Source organism: Prosopis cineraria, unplaced genomic scaffold (assembly GCF_029017545.1).
Source record: "Prosopis cineraria cultivar Desert tree isolate PC_DT_omini unplaced genomic scaffold, ASM2901754v1 PC13, whole genome shotgun sequence".
Classification (NCBI taxonomy): Eukaryota; Viridiplantae; Streptophyta; class Magnoliopsida; order Fabales; family Fabaceae; genus Prosopis; species Prosopis cineraria.
The window spans coordinates 1,695,176-1,716,754 of NW_026555344.1; the positions used below are offsets into that span (position 1 = coordinate 1,695,176).

Below are 21,579 nucleotides of genomic sequence, written 5' to 3' on the forward strand. Positions count from 1 at the left end.
AGACTTGATGCTCACTTAGGTGGCGCATGGTTGTGAGCCAAACATGTTGATTTTGGTAATAAATAAATGAGATTGTAAAAAATGAGTAAGCATTGTATGTGGCATACTCAATGGGCGGGAGTTCGCCTAGAGAGAAGAGTAAAGAAAATTCATATGGTATTCCAATCGCCTTCTGATGCATGGGGGTATAGCCTCATCCCACAATTTATTGAAGGATTGTCTTATAATTTGTTGAGGGAATACAATCTAACTATCTCTACTAATTTATTGAGGAGATTAGTCTAGAGTATACGACACCTCGTAAATTCAAGAATGGAATATGCCATAGTCTGGAAGTAAGTCATGTGATTCTTAGCTAGGTCACACCTCACAATTAATAAGCTTGGGGTAGTCCAGTCACATGAATTGAGCCCTGTTCAGTGTTATAGCTCACAATTTCAGTCAAAGAAAATAAGGAGGATATAAGGATGGTTGATCAATGCCTATGTAATTGTATGACGTGTCACATGATTAAGTTGTGGCAAGTTGAGTTAATATATCAAGTCATGGTCGTATGTCAAAATATCTTATGATTGTGTACCTTATGTTGAGATAAAAAAGAGTTAATCAAAAATGAAAAGATGTAAACTATGTATCGTAGCATGTCTTATAAAAATCTATTTCATACTTATGTATTTATTTTAATTGATATGAAACTGTATAGGATAAGTTTTACCTTAGTTACTGAGTGGCTAGACTCACCCCTATCCTTTAACATTTTATAAGCTCTAGCTCGGGTACGGAGAGGGAGAAAGCTCTAGAGGCTTAGAAATCGGTGTATTCCTAATACACGCCTATAAGAATAGTTTATTTTGTGTAATAGACTTTATAGTACCAATTTAGGTTGCATTGTGTTACGCTTGTACTACATGGATGTTTATGATATTTTATTTGTATTTTGAGCCCTGAATTGTGGTTCCTGGAAAGTTATAATTGTTGATAGGGTCAAAATACGAGTGAAAGTGTATAAAAGTTGTTTTAAGCATGATATAATTGATTTTGAATGTAATGCGATGAAATTACCTCTACCTTCTAATTTTGGTATGAAAAGGGGTTGAGGAGTGAAATGGTGTTATAATAGTGTATGTGCACTTGTGGTGTGTTGTACATATAGTCTTAAGTCCAATGAATATAGTCTGGATGTTAGGAATGGCTTCTGGCATTTGTTTTAAGTTTAAGGCACCCTTTTTGATTGTGAAAGTTGAAAAAGTGATAAAAATGTGTTTGAGTGTCCAACTTTTTAGTGTGACTTATTTTGGAAGTGAAACATCATTAGCTAGTTTATGAGAAGAACTTTTCATAAACACCTAAATCATGTCATTCGAATGTCCGATAGAGATTTAGGGCATGTTGAAAGTTGTCTGATTTTGCTATTAAAAGTTGCAACACACTACGGCGCGTGACATAGAGAATAACAAGCCGCGGCACATTGCTTTATTTTTTAGTAAATAAAATGTTTTTCTACTGTTTTCAATTTGCTTCATCCTTCCAAAATATCACATATTTTCGTAACTTGTTTTTAGTCTAATTAAAAAGTTAATGAATGGTTTTAACTAAATTTGGATTGTGAAAACTTGAAATCTCATTTTCTTAAATTACAACTTGGTAATCTATTTATGAGTTAACCTCTTAGTTACTATGGTGTATGGTTTTAAATGGAGTTTGGATAAAGTGGATATTTCACCGGCTTCACAAAAAATGTGCCATGTTTTTCCCACTTCTATCTAACATCCCTACCTTCATTCACCAATTCTAACCCCTTCATCACTTTCTTCCATGTCGCTTTAATTCTTGCCTAAACATTAGACACCTTGATCTTTTGATTAATTTTAGGCAATAAGTTATCCCCACATTTATACTTATTTTGAATAACCTGAAATATTTAGGGTTGAGCTATTATTTTATAGTATAAAAATGATAATTTGAGTTTTAAACTTAAAAATAAAAAGGCTAGCTCTTTAAGGTTAGAATTGGCCTTTTTTAAACTCTTTTAATATATATACATGAAGAGCCTTATTTAGTTATGCTTATTCCTTCTCTTGTATCTATCAATCGACCAACTACTAAACACACAGTTTTTGAAGATTTTCACAAGCAAACAAACTTGTTATGCCTCGGGGCAAATGGCCCTGTACTGTCACGTTCTAAAGCCCTGTTAAAGCAACGATGAGTCTGCCCACAGTCTAATTAAAGTGCATGCTTGGTCGTGGATTTTAGCTTACCCCCCAAAAGTTTACTCTGGAGAAGCATTCATTTATCGAATTTGATAGAAGTATATCTCAGATATAATTTTTCGGTAAAAAAAAAAATCTCAGATATAATTTAAATAAATTTTTGAGAAAAACTCAAACAAAGGTAAAAACATATTTACATGTAATAAAATCATAAAACGTATAATGATGGCGCATTTAAACATAACTCATGATTTATAAATAAAATAGTTTTTTAAGATATTTTTAAAAGAGTTACTTTCAAGCTGATAATGCTCAACTGTATACTAAATAAAAAATTCCGCGAATATTAAGAGTGATTTTATTTTGCTTTGACGAACAGTTAAATGAAAAAAGGCAATAAAAAATTACATGAATATTAGCAGTGAGTGATCTTGTTTTGCAATATGCATGGATGAACAATTAATAATAATTATTTTTAAAAAATATAAAAAAACATTGGAAGCAATTTAATTTCATAAAAAATTGTTAATAAGTAAATATTAATAATCAATAAATAAATTTTTTATTTTAAGAAGAATCGGATCTGTAGGTCTTTACCAGATGTCATATTCTCCCAAAATTTTATTATCTTACGGTTTGCCGCGATCACACTCGCGACACAAATGTATGTATTCTACGCGCCAGCTTCAACGCTGTGCTCACTGCATTATCGTTCTCTTGCTCCATCACCTGCTGCTCAGTCGCTAATTCAAAATCTTACCTTCCCTAAGCATTCTTTCTTACATTCTCACCGGAGGTCACTCTATATCGTCTCTGTGATGAACGCAGAAAATTCTACACTCTCAGACTCTAAATCGGAGCATGTCTCCGGCAACTGGTACCCCGTGCCGGAGCTTCGGCTTCGTGATCATCGATTTGCTGTACCGCTGGACCACACTCTCCATCTTCATTCCTCTCCCAAGATATCCGTCTTTGCTCGTGAAGTCGTTGCAGGTATCGTATACGACAAAATTGTTTCACTTCTGATTAAAAAAATGTTTTCGATTGGTGCAAACAAAATAATCGACTTTAGTTGCATTCATCTTCAGTTAGTTGATCTTGTGGATCTTATGTTATAGAGATTATAGCAAATTTTCAGTCAACTTTTTTTGGTTGCCTTGTTCATTTATTTTGTTTTTGTTTTTGTTTTTTTTTTTGTTTTTGTAAACTTAATGGGGAAAACAAAATCTTGGGGCCTGGGGTGAATGATCGTGTAAGACGAAGTTATCCCAGGAACATTACTTTTAAGTTGTGAATCCAGATTCCGATCCCAAATATTCTTTTGGATCGAGAATCAACTAACCGAGTGTTAGGGAGCTGACTCAACAGTGTAGAATTCTTATGATGTGCTTGCTGGCCATACACATACAAATTATACTACTGTGCGGCTAGCTTAACATATGAAGAATTTTATTCTCATCTCATGTCACTACTCTACCTTTAGAATTTGCACTTTGAAGAAATTGATCATGCGTAGTCTTCGTTTTCCTCCTCCTCAGAGTAAATGCTTAAACTGGAACTCTATAATCGTGAGAAATGACATCGTATCGTTTGGGTCAAAAAGATGATTGAGACCCTCAGGACAGGGTAGGAAGTCCAAATAATTTGTTCTGAAAAATGCATTTCTGTTGTCACAGCTGGCAAAGAAGAACAAACATTGCCATACCTGCTATATTTGCAAGGTGGACCTGGGTTTGAGTGTCTGCGACCAACTGAATCCAGTGGATGGATTCATAAAGCTTGTGAAGATTTTCGTGTCATCTTAATGGATCAGGCATGATTTGCTAGACTTTTGTATCATCCTCTTGGTCCTATGAAGTTTCAGTCTATCACTCATTTAATTACCTATGCATGTTTTTACAGAGAGGAACAGGCTTATCTACTCCCTTGACAGTGTCATCAATGTCACAATTTAAGTCTGCAGATGAATTAGCTGACTACTTGAGACATTTCCGAGCTGATAATATAGTAAATGATGCAGAGTTTATTAGAGTGCACCTTGTTCCAGATGCAGGGCCTTGGACAGTTTTAGGGCAGGTATTCACATCACTGTTTCCTATTGGTGTTCATGTGAATGAGTGATTAGGCCTAACTGGTTTGGAATGTCGTTTCTTTTTCATTTTCATCCTAAATTGATCCTGCTGTAACATTCATGTTTTACATAATTGTTTTATGGTCATTTGGTTTGATTTGCTTTTGCAATATTGAAACAAATATGACCTTAGTATCCAATAATTTCTTACTCTTTCTTCCTCTTGTATCCTTGCAACTATTGCAGAGCTTTGGTGGCTTTTGTGGAGTCACATATTTGAGTTTTGCACCGCAGGGACTGAAACAAGTACTTCTAACAGGAGGAATTCCTCCAATTGGAGATGGTTGTACTGCAGATTCTGTATACAGGGCATGCTTTGAGCAAGTTATACGTCAAAATGACAAGTACTACAACAGATATCCTCAGGATATCAAAAGTGTTCAAGAGCTGGTTAATTATTTAGCTGAAATGGGAGGGGCAAGTATCTGCCTCATTGGACTTTCTTATTGTTGTTGAAGCGGAGAAAAATATATGCAAAGTTTCTTTCAGATGCTTATTACCTTCTTTCTTTGTATAGGTGACGCTTCCATCTGGTGGCATCTTAACCCCCAGAGGACTCCAGACTCTTGGTCTTTCTGGCCTGGGATCTGGAGCTGGTTTTGAGCGCATGCATTATTTGTATGAAAACATTACCTTTTCAATTATCTTGAGCTGACAAATTAATCTTTCCATTATGTTACTGGCTAACCTGTATACTTTATAGGTTTGAAAGAATGTGGGATCCCATTTTAGTTCCAGGAGCACCTAAGAGGATCAGCTACAACTTCTTAAGTTCTGTAAGCAATTAATCTCTTGATATAAAATTTTGAATCCTGGATTTCAAGTTTCACTATGAAGATCAACATCCAGTTTTTCATATATGCAGTTTGAGAAGTGGTTGGATTTTGATACAAATCCCCTGTATGCCCTCCTGCACGAACCCATCTATTGTCAGGTGGACGTCATATTTTTTTTTTTTAAACTCTTAATCTATGGTTTTCTTTGATATCTGATTCTCAATCTTTATCTCTCTGTAGGGTGCTCCTAGTAGGTGGTCTGCTAACAGAATAAGGACAGAGTATGAAAGCAAGTTTGATGCTATTAAAGCTGCAAGAGAAGGCTGCCCTGTACTTTTCACAGGAGAGGTAAGATGTAAAATAAATATAATTTTCTTTGCCATATGGAAGCATCTTTAATGCATGCATCATGGTTAATTCAATGCTATTGAGAATGTTTCTTTGAACTTTGATTTCTAAAATTTGATTTTTCTACTTTACCTTAATTGAAGGGAATTCAACATTGGGTTTTACTCGAACCATAAGATCACACAGAGAGACACGCTAAGTTATAGCTTCAGGCCTGTGCCCTCACTTGGACTACCGTAAATTCACGGATCTTTTATATAAATAATTCATGCCCTTCATGACTTGTCATCTATCTGAGTTTTTTTTTGATTCAATGGGTATGAATAGGTTGAATATGAACTGTAATACATGGCATTTGTTTTCCTATTGAATGGCAATACTTTCCATTTTTCAGAGTTGAAGGTATTAAAATACATAAATCAAATGCTTATGTGTTTATTTCTTTACTTTCTTTTTACCAGAATCACGTGTTGACCATGCTTATTTTCATTTACAGATGATTTTCCCGTGGATGTTTGATGAGATTCATGCTTTGAAACCATTCAAAGATGTAGCTAATAAACTGGCAGAGAAGAAGGATTGGCCTCGACTATATGACACTGAGGTGCTGAATAACAACAAGGTTTGCTGCTTTTACTTTAGCAGTTTGTTTAGATATGTAATAGTGTATTGGAATCTCAAATTTAGTCAAATCTTTCTATCTAAAATCTAACGGGAATTATCAACTAAAATTGGCGTGAGTGGCAGGGTTTTTTGTCATTTAAGTAAGTTGTTGGGGTTTGAATCTCAATTCTTATGTATGTAGCAACTTAGGAAAGGTCTACTCTTTGCCTTCAGTACCTCAAGAAAAATAATCTTTATTGTTGGCGGAGTGTACTCCTTGTAACATAAAAAAATCTCACAGGAATTATATTTTATCTATATAATCCAGTTTCAAACGCTTTCTCATTGTTAAAATGGTTGGCAGTTTTGGTATGCAGACAAACAAGTTTACACACAGACGGATTTGAGCATAGTATTATTAGCTTGGCATTCTATCGATATGCATTTTTGGGATTCTTTTTGTTCCACTTTCCGGCTGAACAGCCAATGTTTACTGTATCTAATTATCCAATTCCAAATTTTTAATCATGAGCCAAGTTATTGTATAAGTTAGGAAAAATGATTTTTTTGGCTCACAATTAGTTGGAAATACTTTCCAAATTGCAGACATAAATGTTCAGTTTTACCATAAATGATCATGTTCTATATTAACTATGAAAATATGATACCACCTTTCATTATTAATGTAAGGAAGGAGAAAGGATGCAGAGACATTAATTACAGCTAGACTTGTACCAAGATGCATGTTACTAATACAAGTGGTACTTATGATTGCATGATTACAAAAGGCATTAGACGCAGGCACGTTAGAGTCCCCAAGTCCCCTGAAAATTGCGTAACTTTTTTTGTTGTTTGCAAAGGATCGTGTTAAATTTCTCTGTTGCTAATTACTTAATGTTTTTGGATCGATGTTGGGGCAGGTACCTGTTGCAGCAGCTGTTTATTATGAAGACTTGTATGTGAATTTTAAGCTGGCCATGGAAACAGCTTCTCAAATAGCAGGGATTAGGCTTTGGATAACTAACGAATTTATGCATTCAGGCCTGCGTGATGGAGGGAGCCAAGTTCTTGATCATTTATTGGATATGTTAAATGGTAAAAAGCCTCTGTTCTGACCTTTATGTTTTAGTTCCTTCCTTCCTCCTCCTTTTCTGGCCTTGAGATCTCTAGACTTCCCAGCTAATCTATGGCTTATAAAAAAATGAAACACAATTTGGTGTTGATGTGACATGTTATCTCATTCATTTTGTCCTTTTTCCTTATGAGCTGACCAGATCTGCACAAGAATCGACTTCCGGCAGGTATATTTCTTGGAATTTAGATTTGAGACTAATAATTAAAAGTGGAGGGGAAAAAAGAAACAAAAATCACTTTAAATATTATGTCACAGATAAGTAATTTGTTTAGACAATTTGGAAGTAATTCAAGTGATTAAAAAAAAAAGTGATAAAAATGGAATGTGAATAGTGACTATAATTTGAACCCTTTTAATGTAGTGAAAAAAGTACTCATCAACATACATAAAATCTTTATGAATTAAATTCTTCTGGTTTGTCATGGAAGTTTCTCAGCTTAAGAATTAAGATCTTCACAAATTTAAAATAAAATAGACTTGGAAAGACTTTAAGGCTAAGGAAAGAAATGAGCGTCGCATTATTACGCAAATTATTGCTTATCTTTGATCTTTGATAGTGCTGTCTGCCCGTGTAAAGTTGAAGATTTGCATCTAATGGGTATGTTGGACTGACGTGGATTGCGGTTTCTTTTTTATTCTACTATTCAAAAGTTTAAGTTACTGTAGTTAAATTTCAGAACTCACTCGGTAAGGCCTCTCACGGTTCCAAAAACCAAAGAAAGAAAAGTAAAAAATGAAAGTGCTATTATTTCAGTTTAAAAACAAGACATTTTTAATTGCTTTATAAGAATTAAGAAAAATAGATAAAAGTGATCTGCATCATTAAAATTGTAAAAATTATCTCTATTTTCAAGATTAATATCCAATTAAAATCAATTTATCTTAATTGCATTTAATTTCTTTTTACAATGTAATTAATAAGGACATTTGTGAGAAAGAATTTAATGTTATCAATTTTTAAAAAGTATCTTATATTTTAGACCAACATTAATAAAAAAAATTGTCATATTTTTTGGAAGGGAGGAAGTATAAATTATTCGGGTCCTGGTATTAACATTTAACAATGGGATTTGGAAAGTTATTGCACATAAATCTTCAAAACCATGAACTTTATATATATATATATATATATTAACCATGGGTTAATGAATATAACTAATCGGGTGGTTTGAGCAATGCAGTCATGTTGCCCACTTCACTTGTTTGGGCAAATGCAAATCTTGTATCCACCAAATTTGTTATTGTTAAATTAATTTGTTAATTTAATGTCCGAACTGCAATATCAATGGAAGGACTCGCTGACGTGTGTTCCCTGTTTCCTATATCCTCATCGTTAGTAACTGCTACCCCCGCATTCAAGGCGTTGCCTCTGCATCGTTACTCGTATCTTCTCTCTCCTTAGAGATCGATTGCTTGAAGAATCCAAACGCAAAGGCAAAGCAGAACTCTTGCAAGAGCCATGATATGAATGAAGATTTGCGGTTTATCGGATATCATCCCCTTCAAAATTAGTAAAAGTTAGTTGTGATGTAATTCTAATCGTAATAGTAATACTAATTAATAATTGTTGGATATATTTTCTTTCACTGACACATGGGTGTCATAGTTTTCGTCTTCGAAGCGACTATTTTCAGAGTCAGGTTGCGGCATTGGGAAGCGGAATGCCCATGGCTAAACCCTCGCTTTTCAGATCAGAGCTCCCGCCAATGGCCCCGGATCTCTCCTCGGAACGCTTCCGTGGGGTTGGTTCCTCCTCCTCGTCACGACAACGCGACCTCGTGTTTGTCGTCAATCCTCGAGGTTAGTTTTTCTTCCCCTCCGTCTCCATTTCATTCTCTCTGTTTGGCTGCCGGGCAAATTTGGTGGGAAATAAATACCCATTTTCCTTAATGAGATATAAACTTGATGCCGGCCGTTGGATTTGAATTTTTGATACTGGGGCTTCGGTGAAGGCGCTAATGGTCGGACGGGTAAAGAGTGGAAGCAGCTTCTTCCATATCTACAGTCACGCTTTGGTAAAGAATGCAATGTGAGTTCCCCCTCCGTTGATGAAGTCTGCAAATGCAGAGTCTTTCATTTTTGTTTTAATTCATTAATTCACGTGTTTTTGCATTTTGGTTTTGATAGATATGCGAATCCTTAACTTCAGGTCCTTGCCATGCTATTGACATTACGAGAGAGGTTAGTTTAAATGATTAATGCTTGGAAATGAAATTAATTGATTTTACTGTATTGTCTCTGCTGAGTTATTTCTTTTTGTTGATGTCATACTATACTATGCAGGCTATACGGGAGGGGGCTGATGCAGTCGTTGCGGTCGGAGGTGATGGAACTCTTCATGAGGTGCTAACGTTTTCTGCATGCTTTCTTTTTTTCCTTCTATACGAGTTTCTTTAGCGTCAGCCCCCCTCTTTTGTTTTCTGTATGTTTAACTTGAGTATGTAGACTGATGATCTAAATCGATGGATTGCTTGTCATTCATTCAAATTACTACACAATCAGGGTCGGAAGCAAAATCATTTTGTAATTTGTCTTGTCTGAATTGGTCTGTTCTAAAATCTTTTCATTGGGTTGCTAATATTTAGATGGTATTCTGCACCACTGTTTCTGGAATTTCAACATCCTTGTTATCTCGTAGAATTTGATTTGATAGAATTCTCTTCACTCACTACGACTTAAGCAGGTTGTTAATGGTTTCTTCTGGGCTGGAAAGCCTGTTGCCAGTCATGTTAAAGAGCCTTCACATTCAACTGCTCTTGGTGTGAGTTCTTGTCATTGTAATACAATATTCTCATTGAAACGCATGCATATGGTCTTAGACTTAGTCATCTGTAACACATCTTCTGATTGGATTTCTCAGCAGAAGATATAACTATGTTCTGCCTTTGTACAGCTCATTCCCCTGGGTACTGGTTCTGATTTTGCAAGAACATTTGGGTGGTAAGTTATAGTTTCTTTGTCTTATTTCATCTTTAATCTCTAATCTGTATGGAGCATATAACCTTGAGAGAATTGATTGGAATGGATACATCTGTTTCCTTTTCCAGGAAAAATGATCCTTACGAAGCCATTGAACGCATTTCTAAAGGTGTTGATCTTCATTTACCTTTTTGGGCTATTCAAGTCATGTTATTGTTCCTGATTGGCAGATCTTGCTGCAAAACCTGTTACTGTGTTTGCTTTTGATTTCTCTTTTAGAAATGCTAACGTGGGAGTTCTTTAGGGGTGAGATCAAGGATAGATGTTGGTGTCATCACTGGAGAAAATGGAGAAGATCACTACTTCATAAATGTTGCTGACATTCATTTGTAAGGATAACTTGAAAATTCAAGATTGAACCTCAGGAGTCATGATTCAGATCATTATCTAAAGACATGCCTTGCAAAATTTTGCAGGAGTGCTAAGGCAGGTTTTTATGCTTCTAGGTACAAGAGATTTGGTAAACTATGCTATGTCATTGGCGCATTGCAAGCCTTTATGGGGCATCATAACCAGGATTTGAGAATCAAAGTCAGTGTAACATATTAATTTGTGTTGCTATGAATGTCAAAGCAACTAGTTGAAAGACATCCTCCATATTCTTGTATTTAGGCTTTATATTAATGCATGAAAAAGCTTACATAAGTTTTGCATGTAAAATTGGTAGGTGAATGAAGGTGACGGGGAGACATGTCCTCAAGTTACAGCCCTTTGCATTGGAAATGCAAAATACTTTGGTGGCGGCATGAAAATTACACCAAATGCTGATCCACATAGTGGAAATCTTGAGGTGAAACGCCTTTTCCTAAAATCTCCTTGATGAATATTAGCATCTTTTTTAAAAAATCTGCTGGCTAAAAGGGCTCCTTTATCCTGCGCATTCTCCTCTATTTTTTTAATAACTTGAAGTTGACAGATTTTTTTGGTTTCCAAATTCTTCAGGTTGTTATTCTTCAAAACTTCAAGTGGTATGATTTCATCCTCAAATTACACAAACTGTACAATGGTACACATTTGTCCGTAAAAAATGTATCTTCGAGAAGGTAACACCTTTTCCGGAGAACGCATCATACAATTGTTCAATCTTCAAGACCTCATTAGTTTGTGGATGGCCGCTCATAATATGAACTTTTTGAAACTGTCTTTCGAATCAAGAATGATTTAGTATGACAAAAGGGCTCTCTCATTGTGAAGTTAACTGGTTAAAAAAAAGAATCTACCCTGCTAGCTGACTACCATAACTTGGTCTTTCACATGTCATGACTTTATTATGACAATTATGATGACAACGATTCATGAAATTTGGATGTCTGAGCATCATTAATGAGCAGACTGTTTTGGATGTTAGGGTGATAAAATATGCAGCTTAACTCTGGAGTATCAGATGGCATTTATTGTGTTTGTTTCTCATAATAATTAGTGAACATACTATCTTGTCCAGCGAAACTAAACTGTTTTCTTCATCTCTATTTTGCTTAACGTTTATTTTCTTATTTAATGTAATGCCAAACTAACAATTGGTGATGATAATCATTCATGATGATTTTTGTGTTGTAGGGTGCACTCTATAGAGGTGGAGGACATTTCAGGGAAGGGTGGGGTATATATTCAATCTGATGGGGAATATCTGGGGTTCCTTCCCAGAAAAATTCGTGTTCTTCCTGCTGTTATCGAGATGATATGTTGAATCAAACAAAAGGAGAGAACTGCGGAATGTCACTGTAATATACAGAATTTCTCAGAGAGAATGAAGGGGAACAAGGTAATGAGTTCTCCTCTGCCGTCTTTTAATTGTTGGCTACAACGTCAGAACTGGCAACAAGCAGGGAGGGGGAAGATAACTCAGAACGTGATATGCTTTTCATGATGAGATAGTGCTGTTGTGATTCGCCAGTCAAATACGTTTGTAGTCCTTGAAGCTTGCTATTTACAATATTTTAGGAGGGGAATACGTTTTTGCAAACGGCACAGCTTGGGGCCGGGTGCTTGTTTATTTGTTAGTTTTCACTTTCAGAACCGTTACCCTTTTTTATTTTAGGAAAGGAATTCAGAATTGTTTTTGCATAAAGATGATCTGCAGAGGTTGCACAAGAATAGGATTTAATTTTGAACGGTCTCTGGATACTTATGACTGTAATTTTTCTTTCTATGTATTGTTTTATACTTTATAATTCGGTATTTATTTTTAAATCCACCTAATATAAATGATGCATCGTATACCATACCATTCACTTAAAGAACTTAACACGTTTTTCTTTCAGCTATAAATTATAATGATTCCATGTATTTGTATGGAGTCCAAAATGTTCTCTTCTAAATTTTTATACTTTATACTGGTGATTATTTATAAATTATATCATTGTATGAATCATTATATCAAGCCTGAAATTTCTATGCTATTGTCTCTCCCAATCCCATAATTTTTCTAGTTTTTGATGCTTTTTAAATTCGTGCAATTTTATTTTACGAGCTCAATTAATTATATAAAAACTATTAAATCCTAAACAATAATTTTGTCAAAATGGTATAGTTCGGGGCTTCTGGCGCAAGATTAGTCTTACAAAAGTTTTTACTTTTGGCGGTTTTTAAGTTTTAACATAAAAGTAAAACATGCTCTGGCGATCTTTTTTTTTTTTTTTTTGACAGTGGCAATCAATTTTCACTTTAAGAACGAGGCCGAATTGCAAAATTAGACAGCCGTTCTCTCCAAATTTTCATCCAGAAAAATTATTCCCTTGTTTTCTGTGGCCATCAATTATTTAGAAGCCAGAAAGTTCAGATTTTTAAACAAACCGCGCGACTAACTGTTGTCTCATGAGCTTCTCACATGGCAACTATTGCCTCCGTAGCTTCCATTTGTGCTCACCTAAATTCCCATCATACTTTGATCTTTCCATCGAAATCCCCCGGCAAAACGTATAGAGTGCGTTGCAATGGAGGAAACCCAACCACCAATTCCTCGACAAAAAAAGATCCCAAACCCCAAAATGCACTTCTCAAGATAGCATGGTATAGTTCTGAACTTCTGGGTGTTGCTGCTTCTGTTTTCCGTTCACCTTCAATTGAGGAAGCTCCCGAGAGAACCCTTGAGCTCGCCGGAGATGGTTCAGGTGCAGTTGATCGCGCTGCGATTGTGGCAACCATCAAAGAGGACTTTGAAAAGTCTTACTTCGTCACAGGTTTGCCCTGACGCAGTTTGTTTGTTTAAGTTTATTCCTAATTAGAGTTCCTGAAAGATGATTGGTTCTATGAATTGGCTCCCTCAAAGATATTTTGCATCCTATATTAAGATACTTTACATGGTCTATTGTCATACACTATCTTTTATGTAGTTTTGGCTTCTTTCAGTCAAATTGGTTTAACCAATAATTGAGTTTGTCCTGAATCCCTGGCATGTGAAGAGTTGTACAAGTTGCTGCTTACTCAAAAACTCCAACAGAAAAGCCAGCAATTCTCTCAAGACTCCGTAGAAGTACAAATTGTGTTACATGCTTACATAAAGTTGAAGTGTACTTCCTATGACACATCAAACATAGCAACCTCTAGTGACTGCTCCCATAAACTCAAACATAATCCGAAGCATATGTTTCAATATATTCTGGCCAGTGATTTCATATACTTTTTATGGGTATTTTACTTTGTTAACCTGGTCTTCTTCACCCTCAGGAAACCTCACTTTGAATGCTTATGAAGAGGATTGTGAATTTGCTGATCCAGCTGGCTCCTTCAAAGGGCTTCAACGTTTCAAAAGGAACTGCACTAATTTTGGATCACTGCTTGTAAAGTCCAGTATGAAGCTTATGAAGTGGGAAGACTTTGAGGTGAGATCCACCTCTGAGACTTCAGTACTGCTTTCACAAACTCAAGTTTTGCAAGTGGCCCGTTGAGCCAACGGGCATATTATGGATCTGCATGTCTGGTTTATTTACAGGATAAGGGAATTGGCCACTGGCGATTCAGCTGTATTTTATCGTTTCCTTGGAGACCCATTCTTTCTGGTATACCTTTCTTGCTTTCCAGCGACTGAACCAAACCACTGAAGGCCCAAAGGCTGTCTACTTGTCGGTTTAATCTTGCCATAGAATATTTGTGTTTTACTTGAACTTTCTATTCTCTCTGAGTGATTTACATTTCAGCTTCATCTAGAAACTCGCAGTCTATGAAGCACGGATATTTTAAAAAAGTAAATGTATTCGTATTCGATATGTATCCAATACAATACTTGTAAGATACTTCTGCATGCATATCCCATATTTTAACATTTATAATATAATTCTTTTCTAATAATATTTTGTTATATCACTTAAAAATTTGATAAAACACTTAATATTTTAGTTGATTGCTATAAATATCCTTATATTATTTTAGAAATTCTCGTTTGAAAATCAAAATACATATACCTATATCATAAAATGTTGAAATATATATTATAAATATTTTTGTATTTATATCCTAAAATTTTGAAAATTTGCCGTATTACCGTATCATGTTGTATCGTATCAGGGATTCATACCCGTATCTATGCAACCTAGCTCCTAGTAGCCTAATTCAATTTCAATGTTGTACAAAACTACAAATCACCAAGAGAAAGACTTAATGTTTATGAAAAGTGAAGGGAGGTTGCTGTAATATTTGCACAACTGGAAAGGATATGAGTACAGGTTCATGATTTTTAATGGAATCAATATCAATGTAAAATATAGAATCTATAGCAAACCACACTATATGTTATGAATAAGGTGCTTCATCTAAGACAATGCTTGAGAAATCATGCCTACTCAATTCAATTAGTTGTCTCGACCAAATGTGCTTATGCCACAGTGATTGGGAAGAATGAGTCTACTCTAATCTAACTGATGTGCCATGAAATTGACCATGTTCATTTAAACTGCAGCAACGGGATATACAGAATACTATTTTGATGCACAATCTGGAAGAGTTTGCAGGTACGTGAAATGGTTAATTAGTGTCAAGCCTGACATGACCACTTTGCTTTCTAGTTTCTACCCACATAACATTCACATCACGTCTGCAAATTCTTCAGACATGTGGAGCACTGGAATGTTCCGAAAATGGCTTTATTTAGGCAAATTCTAAAGCCTAGCAGTGGATTTGGCATAAGAGATCAGGTGAATAGGTGGTTGAAAGATATACAGGGGAAGCTCTAGATAAACAAAGCTTTGTATCTGCATCAAAGTCCCTACAATACCTCCACTAGTTGCAAGTTCGGACGGTCATGAGAATCCAGCAGAATTTTATGTAATCTGATACGGATCTCTTGCTGAGTTGAAATACAAGTTGGCTGTTTCTTTTGGCATGCATTATCTTGGAAAAGAATAAACCTTGAAGCATAGGAAGAAGCTGAGATTTATTGTTTAAATCCTCTAACAAACTAGTATAGTACAGTTGTTTTTGTGGTCTGTTGTATAGTTGTTACTTGATATGACACCCGGATTGTAGGAATTCACTGTAAGTATTTGGCTCAGTTGAGTAAAGTAGGTAGGAGGAGAGCTATATGGCTGACATCAACAGCCATGTGACTTGATATTGTAAATTCATGCTGCACCATTCCATTTTAAAATGAATTTGAAGTCTCATTTGGTTAAGGTAAGAGTTGAAATTGGTAATTAACTTCATGATTAATTGGTCATCTGTGAGTACAATTAGTTCTAAGGAATAATTTAGAGTTCTAGTTAGTCTTAAAAATCTAAGAGGGTTAATTTCTTGTGATTACTAGGATATCTTTAAAATTAATTGGGGTTAAAGAGAAACTTAATTAGAGTAAGGATAAGAAAGGGAGTTCATGTGTCTAGAAAAATCATAACATTTCATTTTAATTACACTTTCTATCCATTTTCAAATTTGTCTAAGTTTTTATAAAATACACAAAATATTAGTTTTCATTTAATCTTTACTTGTTTTAATTCCAATCTTTAAATCCAATTCAAGTTGTTATTGTTTGGGGTAGATTTACTAAATTAAGGTTTTAATTTTTTTAATCAACTTTGTGAGAGATTTGACCTAACTTATTCCATACATATTAAGTTATATTTTAGTTAGTATGTTACATAAAATCCACTAACCTTCCACAACATGAAGGAAGCAGTGAAGCACAAACTAATTGTTTTTTTGACCAACGGTGAAGTACAAACTATTAACATTGCAATCCTTGTCTTATATATTATCAGTGAGGCTTGTTAGCAAATAATAGTGTACATCTAATCATAATACTAATTGCCTCGGCAACCATGACTTTGTCAAAATCCCTCCTCTCATTTGATCTTTAAGGCTTTTAGAAGTTCTAAAGTTTAAGATATATTATATTATTTATAATTATAACTTAAAAATAATACAAGTTTTTTCACACAAAAAAATTGATATTAGTTGTTAATGAAATTTCTTTATGAAAGAAATTCTAAAGAAGTCCTAATCATCTTTTTATGAGAGAATATCCGAGCAGAAACTGTTATATTTTATAGTTTATTAAAATCTTTTAACAAATCTTTTGACCGAATAATTAAAAATCTTTCTTAACCATGTGAGGTTACTTCTGTAGGCTTAGAATGGTTTAGGGAAAATACAATACAACGAAACGAGAACCCTCGAACTCGCACTGTCACGATAGCAAGGCCGTCGCTCGTTACTCTTCGGCTTCAGGTAGAGCGGTGGCTCCTCCTCCATCTGGTGCTCCTTCTTCACTGTTCATTCTGCAACTAGTAGCTCGTTTTCTACAAGGCTTATAATTTCTGTAATGAGGGACTATATTCCTCTTCATTAAAATAAAGAAAGGGTATAATCCCTCCCTTTCTCCACATGTATGCATTTTTGGCTGTTTGATCGAACTTTGTCTTTGTTCATAAGATAAAGGATGCAGAGATCGTTGGTTCGGCCTTTCTTAACCAGGCGAGGGTTCAGCACCAGCTCCGAGAAAATCGTTGCTTCTGTGCTTTTCGAGAGGCTGCCCGTGGTTGTTCCCAAAATCGACCCCGTCGTTTATGCCTTTCAAGAATTCTCGTAAGTTTCCATCTGCATTTGCTATCTCAGAAAGTGTATCGAACTGCGAGAGCGAATGGCATTGGGCTTCTTACTTTTTGTTTTTTTGGGGTGAATGAAGCGATCAAACTAGCAAATGCGTAGGAAGAGTTGTTCTTTTGCGGGAGAAATGGGGGAAGAGAGTGTTAAAGCCGACATTTTAAGCATTAGCTTACATAAGACAAAATGATATACTTGTTTCCTAGGACATAGTCCTAGATCTGGCCTGGATTCTGACAGACCCAAATTAAGGGAACTATAAAATGCATATAACATAGCGTTACGTTCTTGCCTCTTCCAATCTTTTGGGCGACGAAGTGAGTGTTTGTGCCGTGGTTAACTTTGCTCAGCATATTTGAAAAACAGATTGTAGCAGTGCTTGTAGTTATTTTGATCTTCTTCATTCTCTGTGCCATTTATTAAGTGGCAATGCTGTTGGTGATTGTCTTAGAACAACTATTATTTATTATAACTTTGGGAATGGGATGCTTAGGTTTCGGTGGCAACAGCAGTATCGGCGCAGATATCCTGATGAATTTCTAGACAGATCTAATGCAAGGTATTAATTTGTTTTTATTTATGTTTTTAGCACTTGATATTGAAATACAATGCTTTGATATGATTTTCATATTTCCTGTTTTTCTCATTATGATGATCTTAATCCCTGGTGTAGTTTTGGTGACATCATTGAAGTCTACATCTTGTTTATACTGGGAAAATTAACTTATAATGCTGTGATTCATCGAAGAACTGATTTGGTTCTAATGTTCCCCTTCCTTTTTGCTATTGAATTGGACATGCTAACTCAGTTTGGAGACTGCCATAATGTGTTATTGTGCTTCTGAGTGGGAAGTGTTTATAATTTTGTATATGCTATCTTATTAATATGTTTTACTGGTCTCGACTGTCCCTTTGACTTTCTATGGTGCAGTGAAACTTTAGTTGTCGCATCAATATAGTTCTTATAACCTGAAAAATGAATTCTATTAACTTTTCGTTGAAATATAATGTGTATGTTTCCATCTGGTCTTATTTTGAGGTAATATGGTTACTACTTGTTCTTATTATTTTACTTTCTTTCTCTATATTCTTCTAATATCCTCTCTTTCTTGCATGCATCCGTTTAAGAGATAAATAACTGGAAAAATTACAGAAATTTTTTTGGTTTTGTATGGCTTTATGTCAATATTATATTTCATCCAGGGGGAAAGGTGAATATCAGATTGACTATGTGCCAGCTCCTCGAGTCACTGAAGCTGACAAAAACAATGACAGAAGGTATGCATTAAGGTTGCATCATCTGTAAGGTTGACTAAAAAGCAAAGTTAATAGTTGGGTTCTACCACTGAATATATAACTGCACCACTGTATGTGTAGTTTCTAGGCCCATCCTTCTGAATGTTGAGCAAGCTTGCACATATCTGAATGATAATGAAGAATGCTCGTGTGTGTAAGTTTTAATGTTTACATATGGTGAATGAGATGGAAGTAGGTTGTATAATTTGAGAATCTGAAAGATGTGGAAACTCATTTGTTTTACGTAGTCTTTTAACTGTTAAGAAAAAAATATGCATGTAAAATGAATTACTTGTTGCATGATTACGCATTTTTGTTATTGATATTATTATTATTTGGTCCATTATTATTGAATATTTTTAAACTATAACCTTTTAGGTCATTGCAAAGAGCTCTTGACAGAAGACTGTACCTTCTTTTGAAAGGTAATCCATATGGGGCTCCAGGGGAGAAGCCCGTCTGGCATTTTCCGGAAAAAGTTTATGAATCAGAGGAGACACTACGGAAGGTAGAGGCTGCTATGTGACCCTTTTTTTTTTTTACATTCATTTCCTTTCCTTTCCCCCCTCATAATTATTAAAAATTCGCAGTGTGCTGAGTCTGCTTTAAAATCAGTCATAGGAGATCTATCTAGCACCTATTTTGTTGGAAATGCTCCAATGGGCCATATGGTCCTTCAGTCTACAGATGATGCGCCAGGGTCTGCATCCTTCAAGGTGCCTCTATGGGAAATTTTTCGTTACTTTGGTATTGTAATTTTTAGCTTGTGGCCGTACGTAATTTTATAGTAGAAAAGATTAAGTGCAATTCTTAAGATGTTTGTTATCAAGTTTTTTAATATAATTATAAGTTATAACAATTTGAGGCACTATTTCCAAGAAGAGTTGGAAAAGAAATCCAGCCTTACATTCTTGCAGGGCTTTTCCTAAATTCAATCCAATTTTTTTTTTTTTTTTTGGCATCCATCTTTAAGGGAGTCTTCCCCCTGTTTTGGTGTAGTGGTACTGCATAGCTTTTCATGTTGGTCCCGTGCAGCATTTATTTTTCACTGTGAATTGTGCTTATCATTCTTTTCTCTTTTGCTGAAATCTTGTCAGAAATTCTTCTTCAAGTCACAAGTAATTGCCAAAAACAAGTTCAACATTCGCAAGTGTGAGGATTTTGTTTGGGTGACAAAGGATGAACTGATGGAGTATTTTCCTGAACAAGCTGAATTTCTGAACAAGATGATTATCAGCTGATATTGATCGCCATGCCAAAGTTACACAAGACTCCGCTTCTTGGTGCTCCGTGGTTTGTATGTATCAATTGTTAAGATCATTGCAAGTTAGTTGATAGAATGGATATAGAGGATCTCGAAGAGAGGATCGAGCTAATGTAGAGGCAATTGAAGGTTTCAATTTGTCAAGTTGAAGGAGCATATCAAATTTTGGAAACGTTCCTTGAGTTATTGAACGCTGGAAGTGCCCTGTTTAAAACTTCATTTACGTCTGCATCTTATGTATTTTATTCTTCATGATTTAATAATATAAAAAAAGAGCTAGCATGGCTTTTGAATATTTATGATTTATCCTTATGTTCGGACATCACCAATAATAGTTTATGACGCTCATCGACTTGATGCGGGTTCCAGAATCCTAATTTTTCATGCTTTATTTATAGATGTCAATGTTGCTGTGTTTTTTGCTTCTATCTTCCCATTGCACTTGAATTGCTTGTTTTTATTTATTTTTTTGGGCTTTTCCCCATGGTACATGTCCGTTTCAGGCAGGGTTCTCTCTTTCAGTATGCTAAACTGGGCTTGTAAACACGTCTGGCTCAATCCATTCCTGTAGTATAGGATGAGATGGGCTAGCATTTCAGTAGCCTGAACAATAGTTTCTGGGTTTTGAAATGTTTTCTTTATTTTCATTTTATCACAACAAACTATGTATGGATGTTATTTCTCATGGTTGTGGAGAGTGATACATGGTTGAAATGATTCCATGATTTGGTGTAATTAATAATAGATAGATTATTTTTCATCGAACTTGTATTTCACTGCTATCATGTATGTTACAAACCCTACACATATATTAAAAATTGAAGCGTAGCTTTTTTTTTCTCCCTTTTTTTGTGGTCCAAAGTAAGGTGTTCATAGGATGGGATCAAAACATTCTTATCTCATGTTCCATTTTTAAAAAATGATTGATACTAAAATTTTGTTTTATATCTCGTTTTATCCTAAAAGTTGTCTCATTTTATTAGGGATCAAGATGTCTTATCATCCTAATTAAGTAGATAATATATTAAAAAAAAAAGAGCTTGGATGGCAACATTTATTAAAATTTTAAATCACATACTCCCTCCATTTAAAAATATAGAATATTTTTTAAGGAGTTAGATGTTTAAAAATGTAAGGTATTTTTAATTTTTTAAAGCGTAATCGTTGCATTTTTTTTAAAAGTGCCTCTATTGATAATAATTTTATATTTATTGTAGAATATTTAATAGGGATAAATATAAAAAGATAAGGTTAGTTTGAAAGTAGGTAACTACTTTATTAAGAGTAAAATTTAATTAAAAAAATCTTACATTTTTTAACGGAAGGAGTAACTTGCTAAATTTAAAACTAAAACAACACAATATATAAATCACAATAGTTTAAAATTAATTATTGAATTATATCAATCACAATTACAATTGTATAATTTAAAGTTATAATATATTATGATAGCAATTAGAAATTATCTCTAAGCTATAAAAGCAATAGCAATAGACAAACTAAGTACAATATCAAGTCATTATTCTTATTTCTTAGTTGATATTTGTTATGTTAGTAATTCCTTTGGAAATAAAACAAGAATAGGATATACGCAAAAATTATTAAATAAATAAATATAAGAACAAATTACATTATAAAGAAAGAGATTACCTTATACTGCTTACTTTGTATCATTAAAATTATCAATATAAAAGGTTTTAGTTTGCGCATATTGAAATTATAATTAATATAAATATAATTTATATTAATATAATTAATATATTTGATATATATTTTTAAAATAAAAAATAATATATATATAT

General features: G+C 34.5%; 4 protein-coding genes across 11 annotated transcripts; all 4 read left to right on the plus strand.

Annotated features, from left to right (window-relative positions):
• The first annotated feature begins 2,837 nt into the window (after positions 1-2,837).
• LOC129290355 (uncharacterized) lies at positions 2,838-7,299 on the plus strand. 3 transcript variants are annotated; one of them, XR_008588326.1, is made up of 11 exons: positions 2,838-3,206; positions 3,890-4,026; positions 4,116-4,289; positions 4,531-4,761; positions 4,862-4,962; positions 5,048-5,120; positions 5,210-5,278; positions 5,361-5,468; positions 5,612-5,704; positions 5,796-5,870; positions 5,965-6,090. XR_008588326.1 is itself a non-coding variant. In XM_054927102.1 (10 exons), exons 1-10 carry the CDS (start codon positions 2,876-2,878, stop codon positions 7,184-7,186), a joined length of 1,545 nt encoding a protein of 514 aa, XP_054783077.1. In that variant the 5' UTR covers positions 2,838-2,875; the 3' UTR covers positions 7,187-7,299. The 3 variants fall into 3 exon arrangements, 1 of the variants encoding a protein (XP_054783077.1); XR_008588325.1 differs by lacking the exon at positions 5,796-5,870; XM_054927102.1 differs by lacking the exons at positions 5,612-5,704; positions 5,796-5,870 and adding an exon at positions 6,992-7,299.
• An 813-nt stretch (positions 7,300-8,112) lies between these two features.
• Positions 8,113-12,356, plus strand: LOC129290356 (sphingoid long-chain bases kinase 2, mitochondrial-like). Of its 2 annotated transcripts, XM_054927103.1 has the most exons (13): positions 8,126-8,723; positions 8,813-9,006; positions 9,159-9,235; positions 9,334-9,387; positions 9,490-9,549; positions 9,890-9,967; positions 10,100-10,146; positions 10,254-10,294; positions 10,430-10,514; positions 10,602-10,716; positions 10,853-10,975; positions 11,128-11,228; positions 11,743-12,356. In XM_054927103.1, the coding sequence occupies exons 2-13, from the start codon at positions 8,868-8,870 to the stop codon at positions 11,870-11,872; spliced, it is 1,050 nt and encodes a 349-aa protein (XP_054783078.1). In that variant the 5' UTR covers positions 8,126-8,723; positions 8,813-8,867; the 3' UTR covers positions 11,873-12,356. The 2 variants fall into 2 exon arrangements, with proteins under 2 accessions (XP_054783080.1, XP_054783078.1); XM_054927105.1 differs by lacking the exon at positions 9,890-9,967 and having other exon boundaries at positions 8,113-8,723.
• A 551-nt stretch (positions 12,357-12,907) lies between these two features.
• LOC129290357 (uncharacterized) lies at positions 12,908-15,791 on the plus strand. Of its 2 annotated transcripts, XM_054927106.1 has the most exons (5): positions 12,912-13,364; positions 13,852-14,006; positions 14,117-14,183; positions 15,080-15,131; positions 15,230-15,791. In XM_054927106.1, the coding sequence occupies exons 1-5, from the start codon at positions 13,013-13,015 to the stop codon at positions 15,351-15,353; spliced, it is 750 nt and encodes a 249-aa protein (XP_054783081.1). In that variant the 5' UTR covers positions 12,912-13,012; the 3' UTR covers positions 15,354-15,791. The 2 variants fall into 2 exon arrangements, with proteins under 2 accessions (XP_054783082.1, XP_054783081.1); XM_054927107.1 differs by lacking the exon at positions 14,117-14,183 and having other exon boundaries at positions 12,908-13,364.
• A 935-nt stretch (positions 15,792-16,726) lies between these two features.
• LOC129290565 (uncharacterized) lies at positions 16,727-20,195 on the plus strand. Of its 4 annotated transcripts, none has more exons than XM_054927360.1 (7): positions 16,727-16,842; positions 17,047-17,199; positions 17,711-17,776; positions 18,421-18,495; positions 18,892-19,021; positions 19,104-19,229; positions 19,611-20,195. In XM_054927360.1, the coding sequence occupies exons 2-7, from the start codon at positions 17,054-17,056 to the stop codon at positions 19,752-19,754; spliced, it is 687 nt and encodes a 228-aa protein (XP_054783335.1). In that variant the 5' UTR covers positions 16,727-16,842; positions 17,047-17,053; the 3' UTR covers positions 19,755-20,195. The 4 variants fall into 4 exon arrangements, with proteins under 4 accessions (XP_054783335.1, XP_054783336.1, XP_054783337.1 ...); XM_054927361.1 differs by having other exon boundaries at positions 16,739-16,869; XM_054927363.1 differs by having other exon boundaries at positions 16,754-16,975.
• The last annotated feature ends 1,384 nt before the right edge of the window (positions 20,196-21,579 follow it).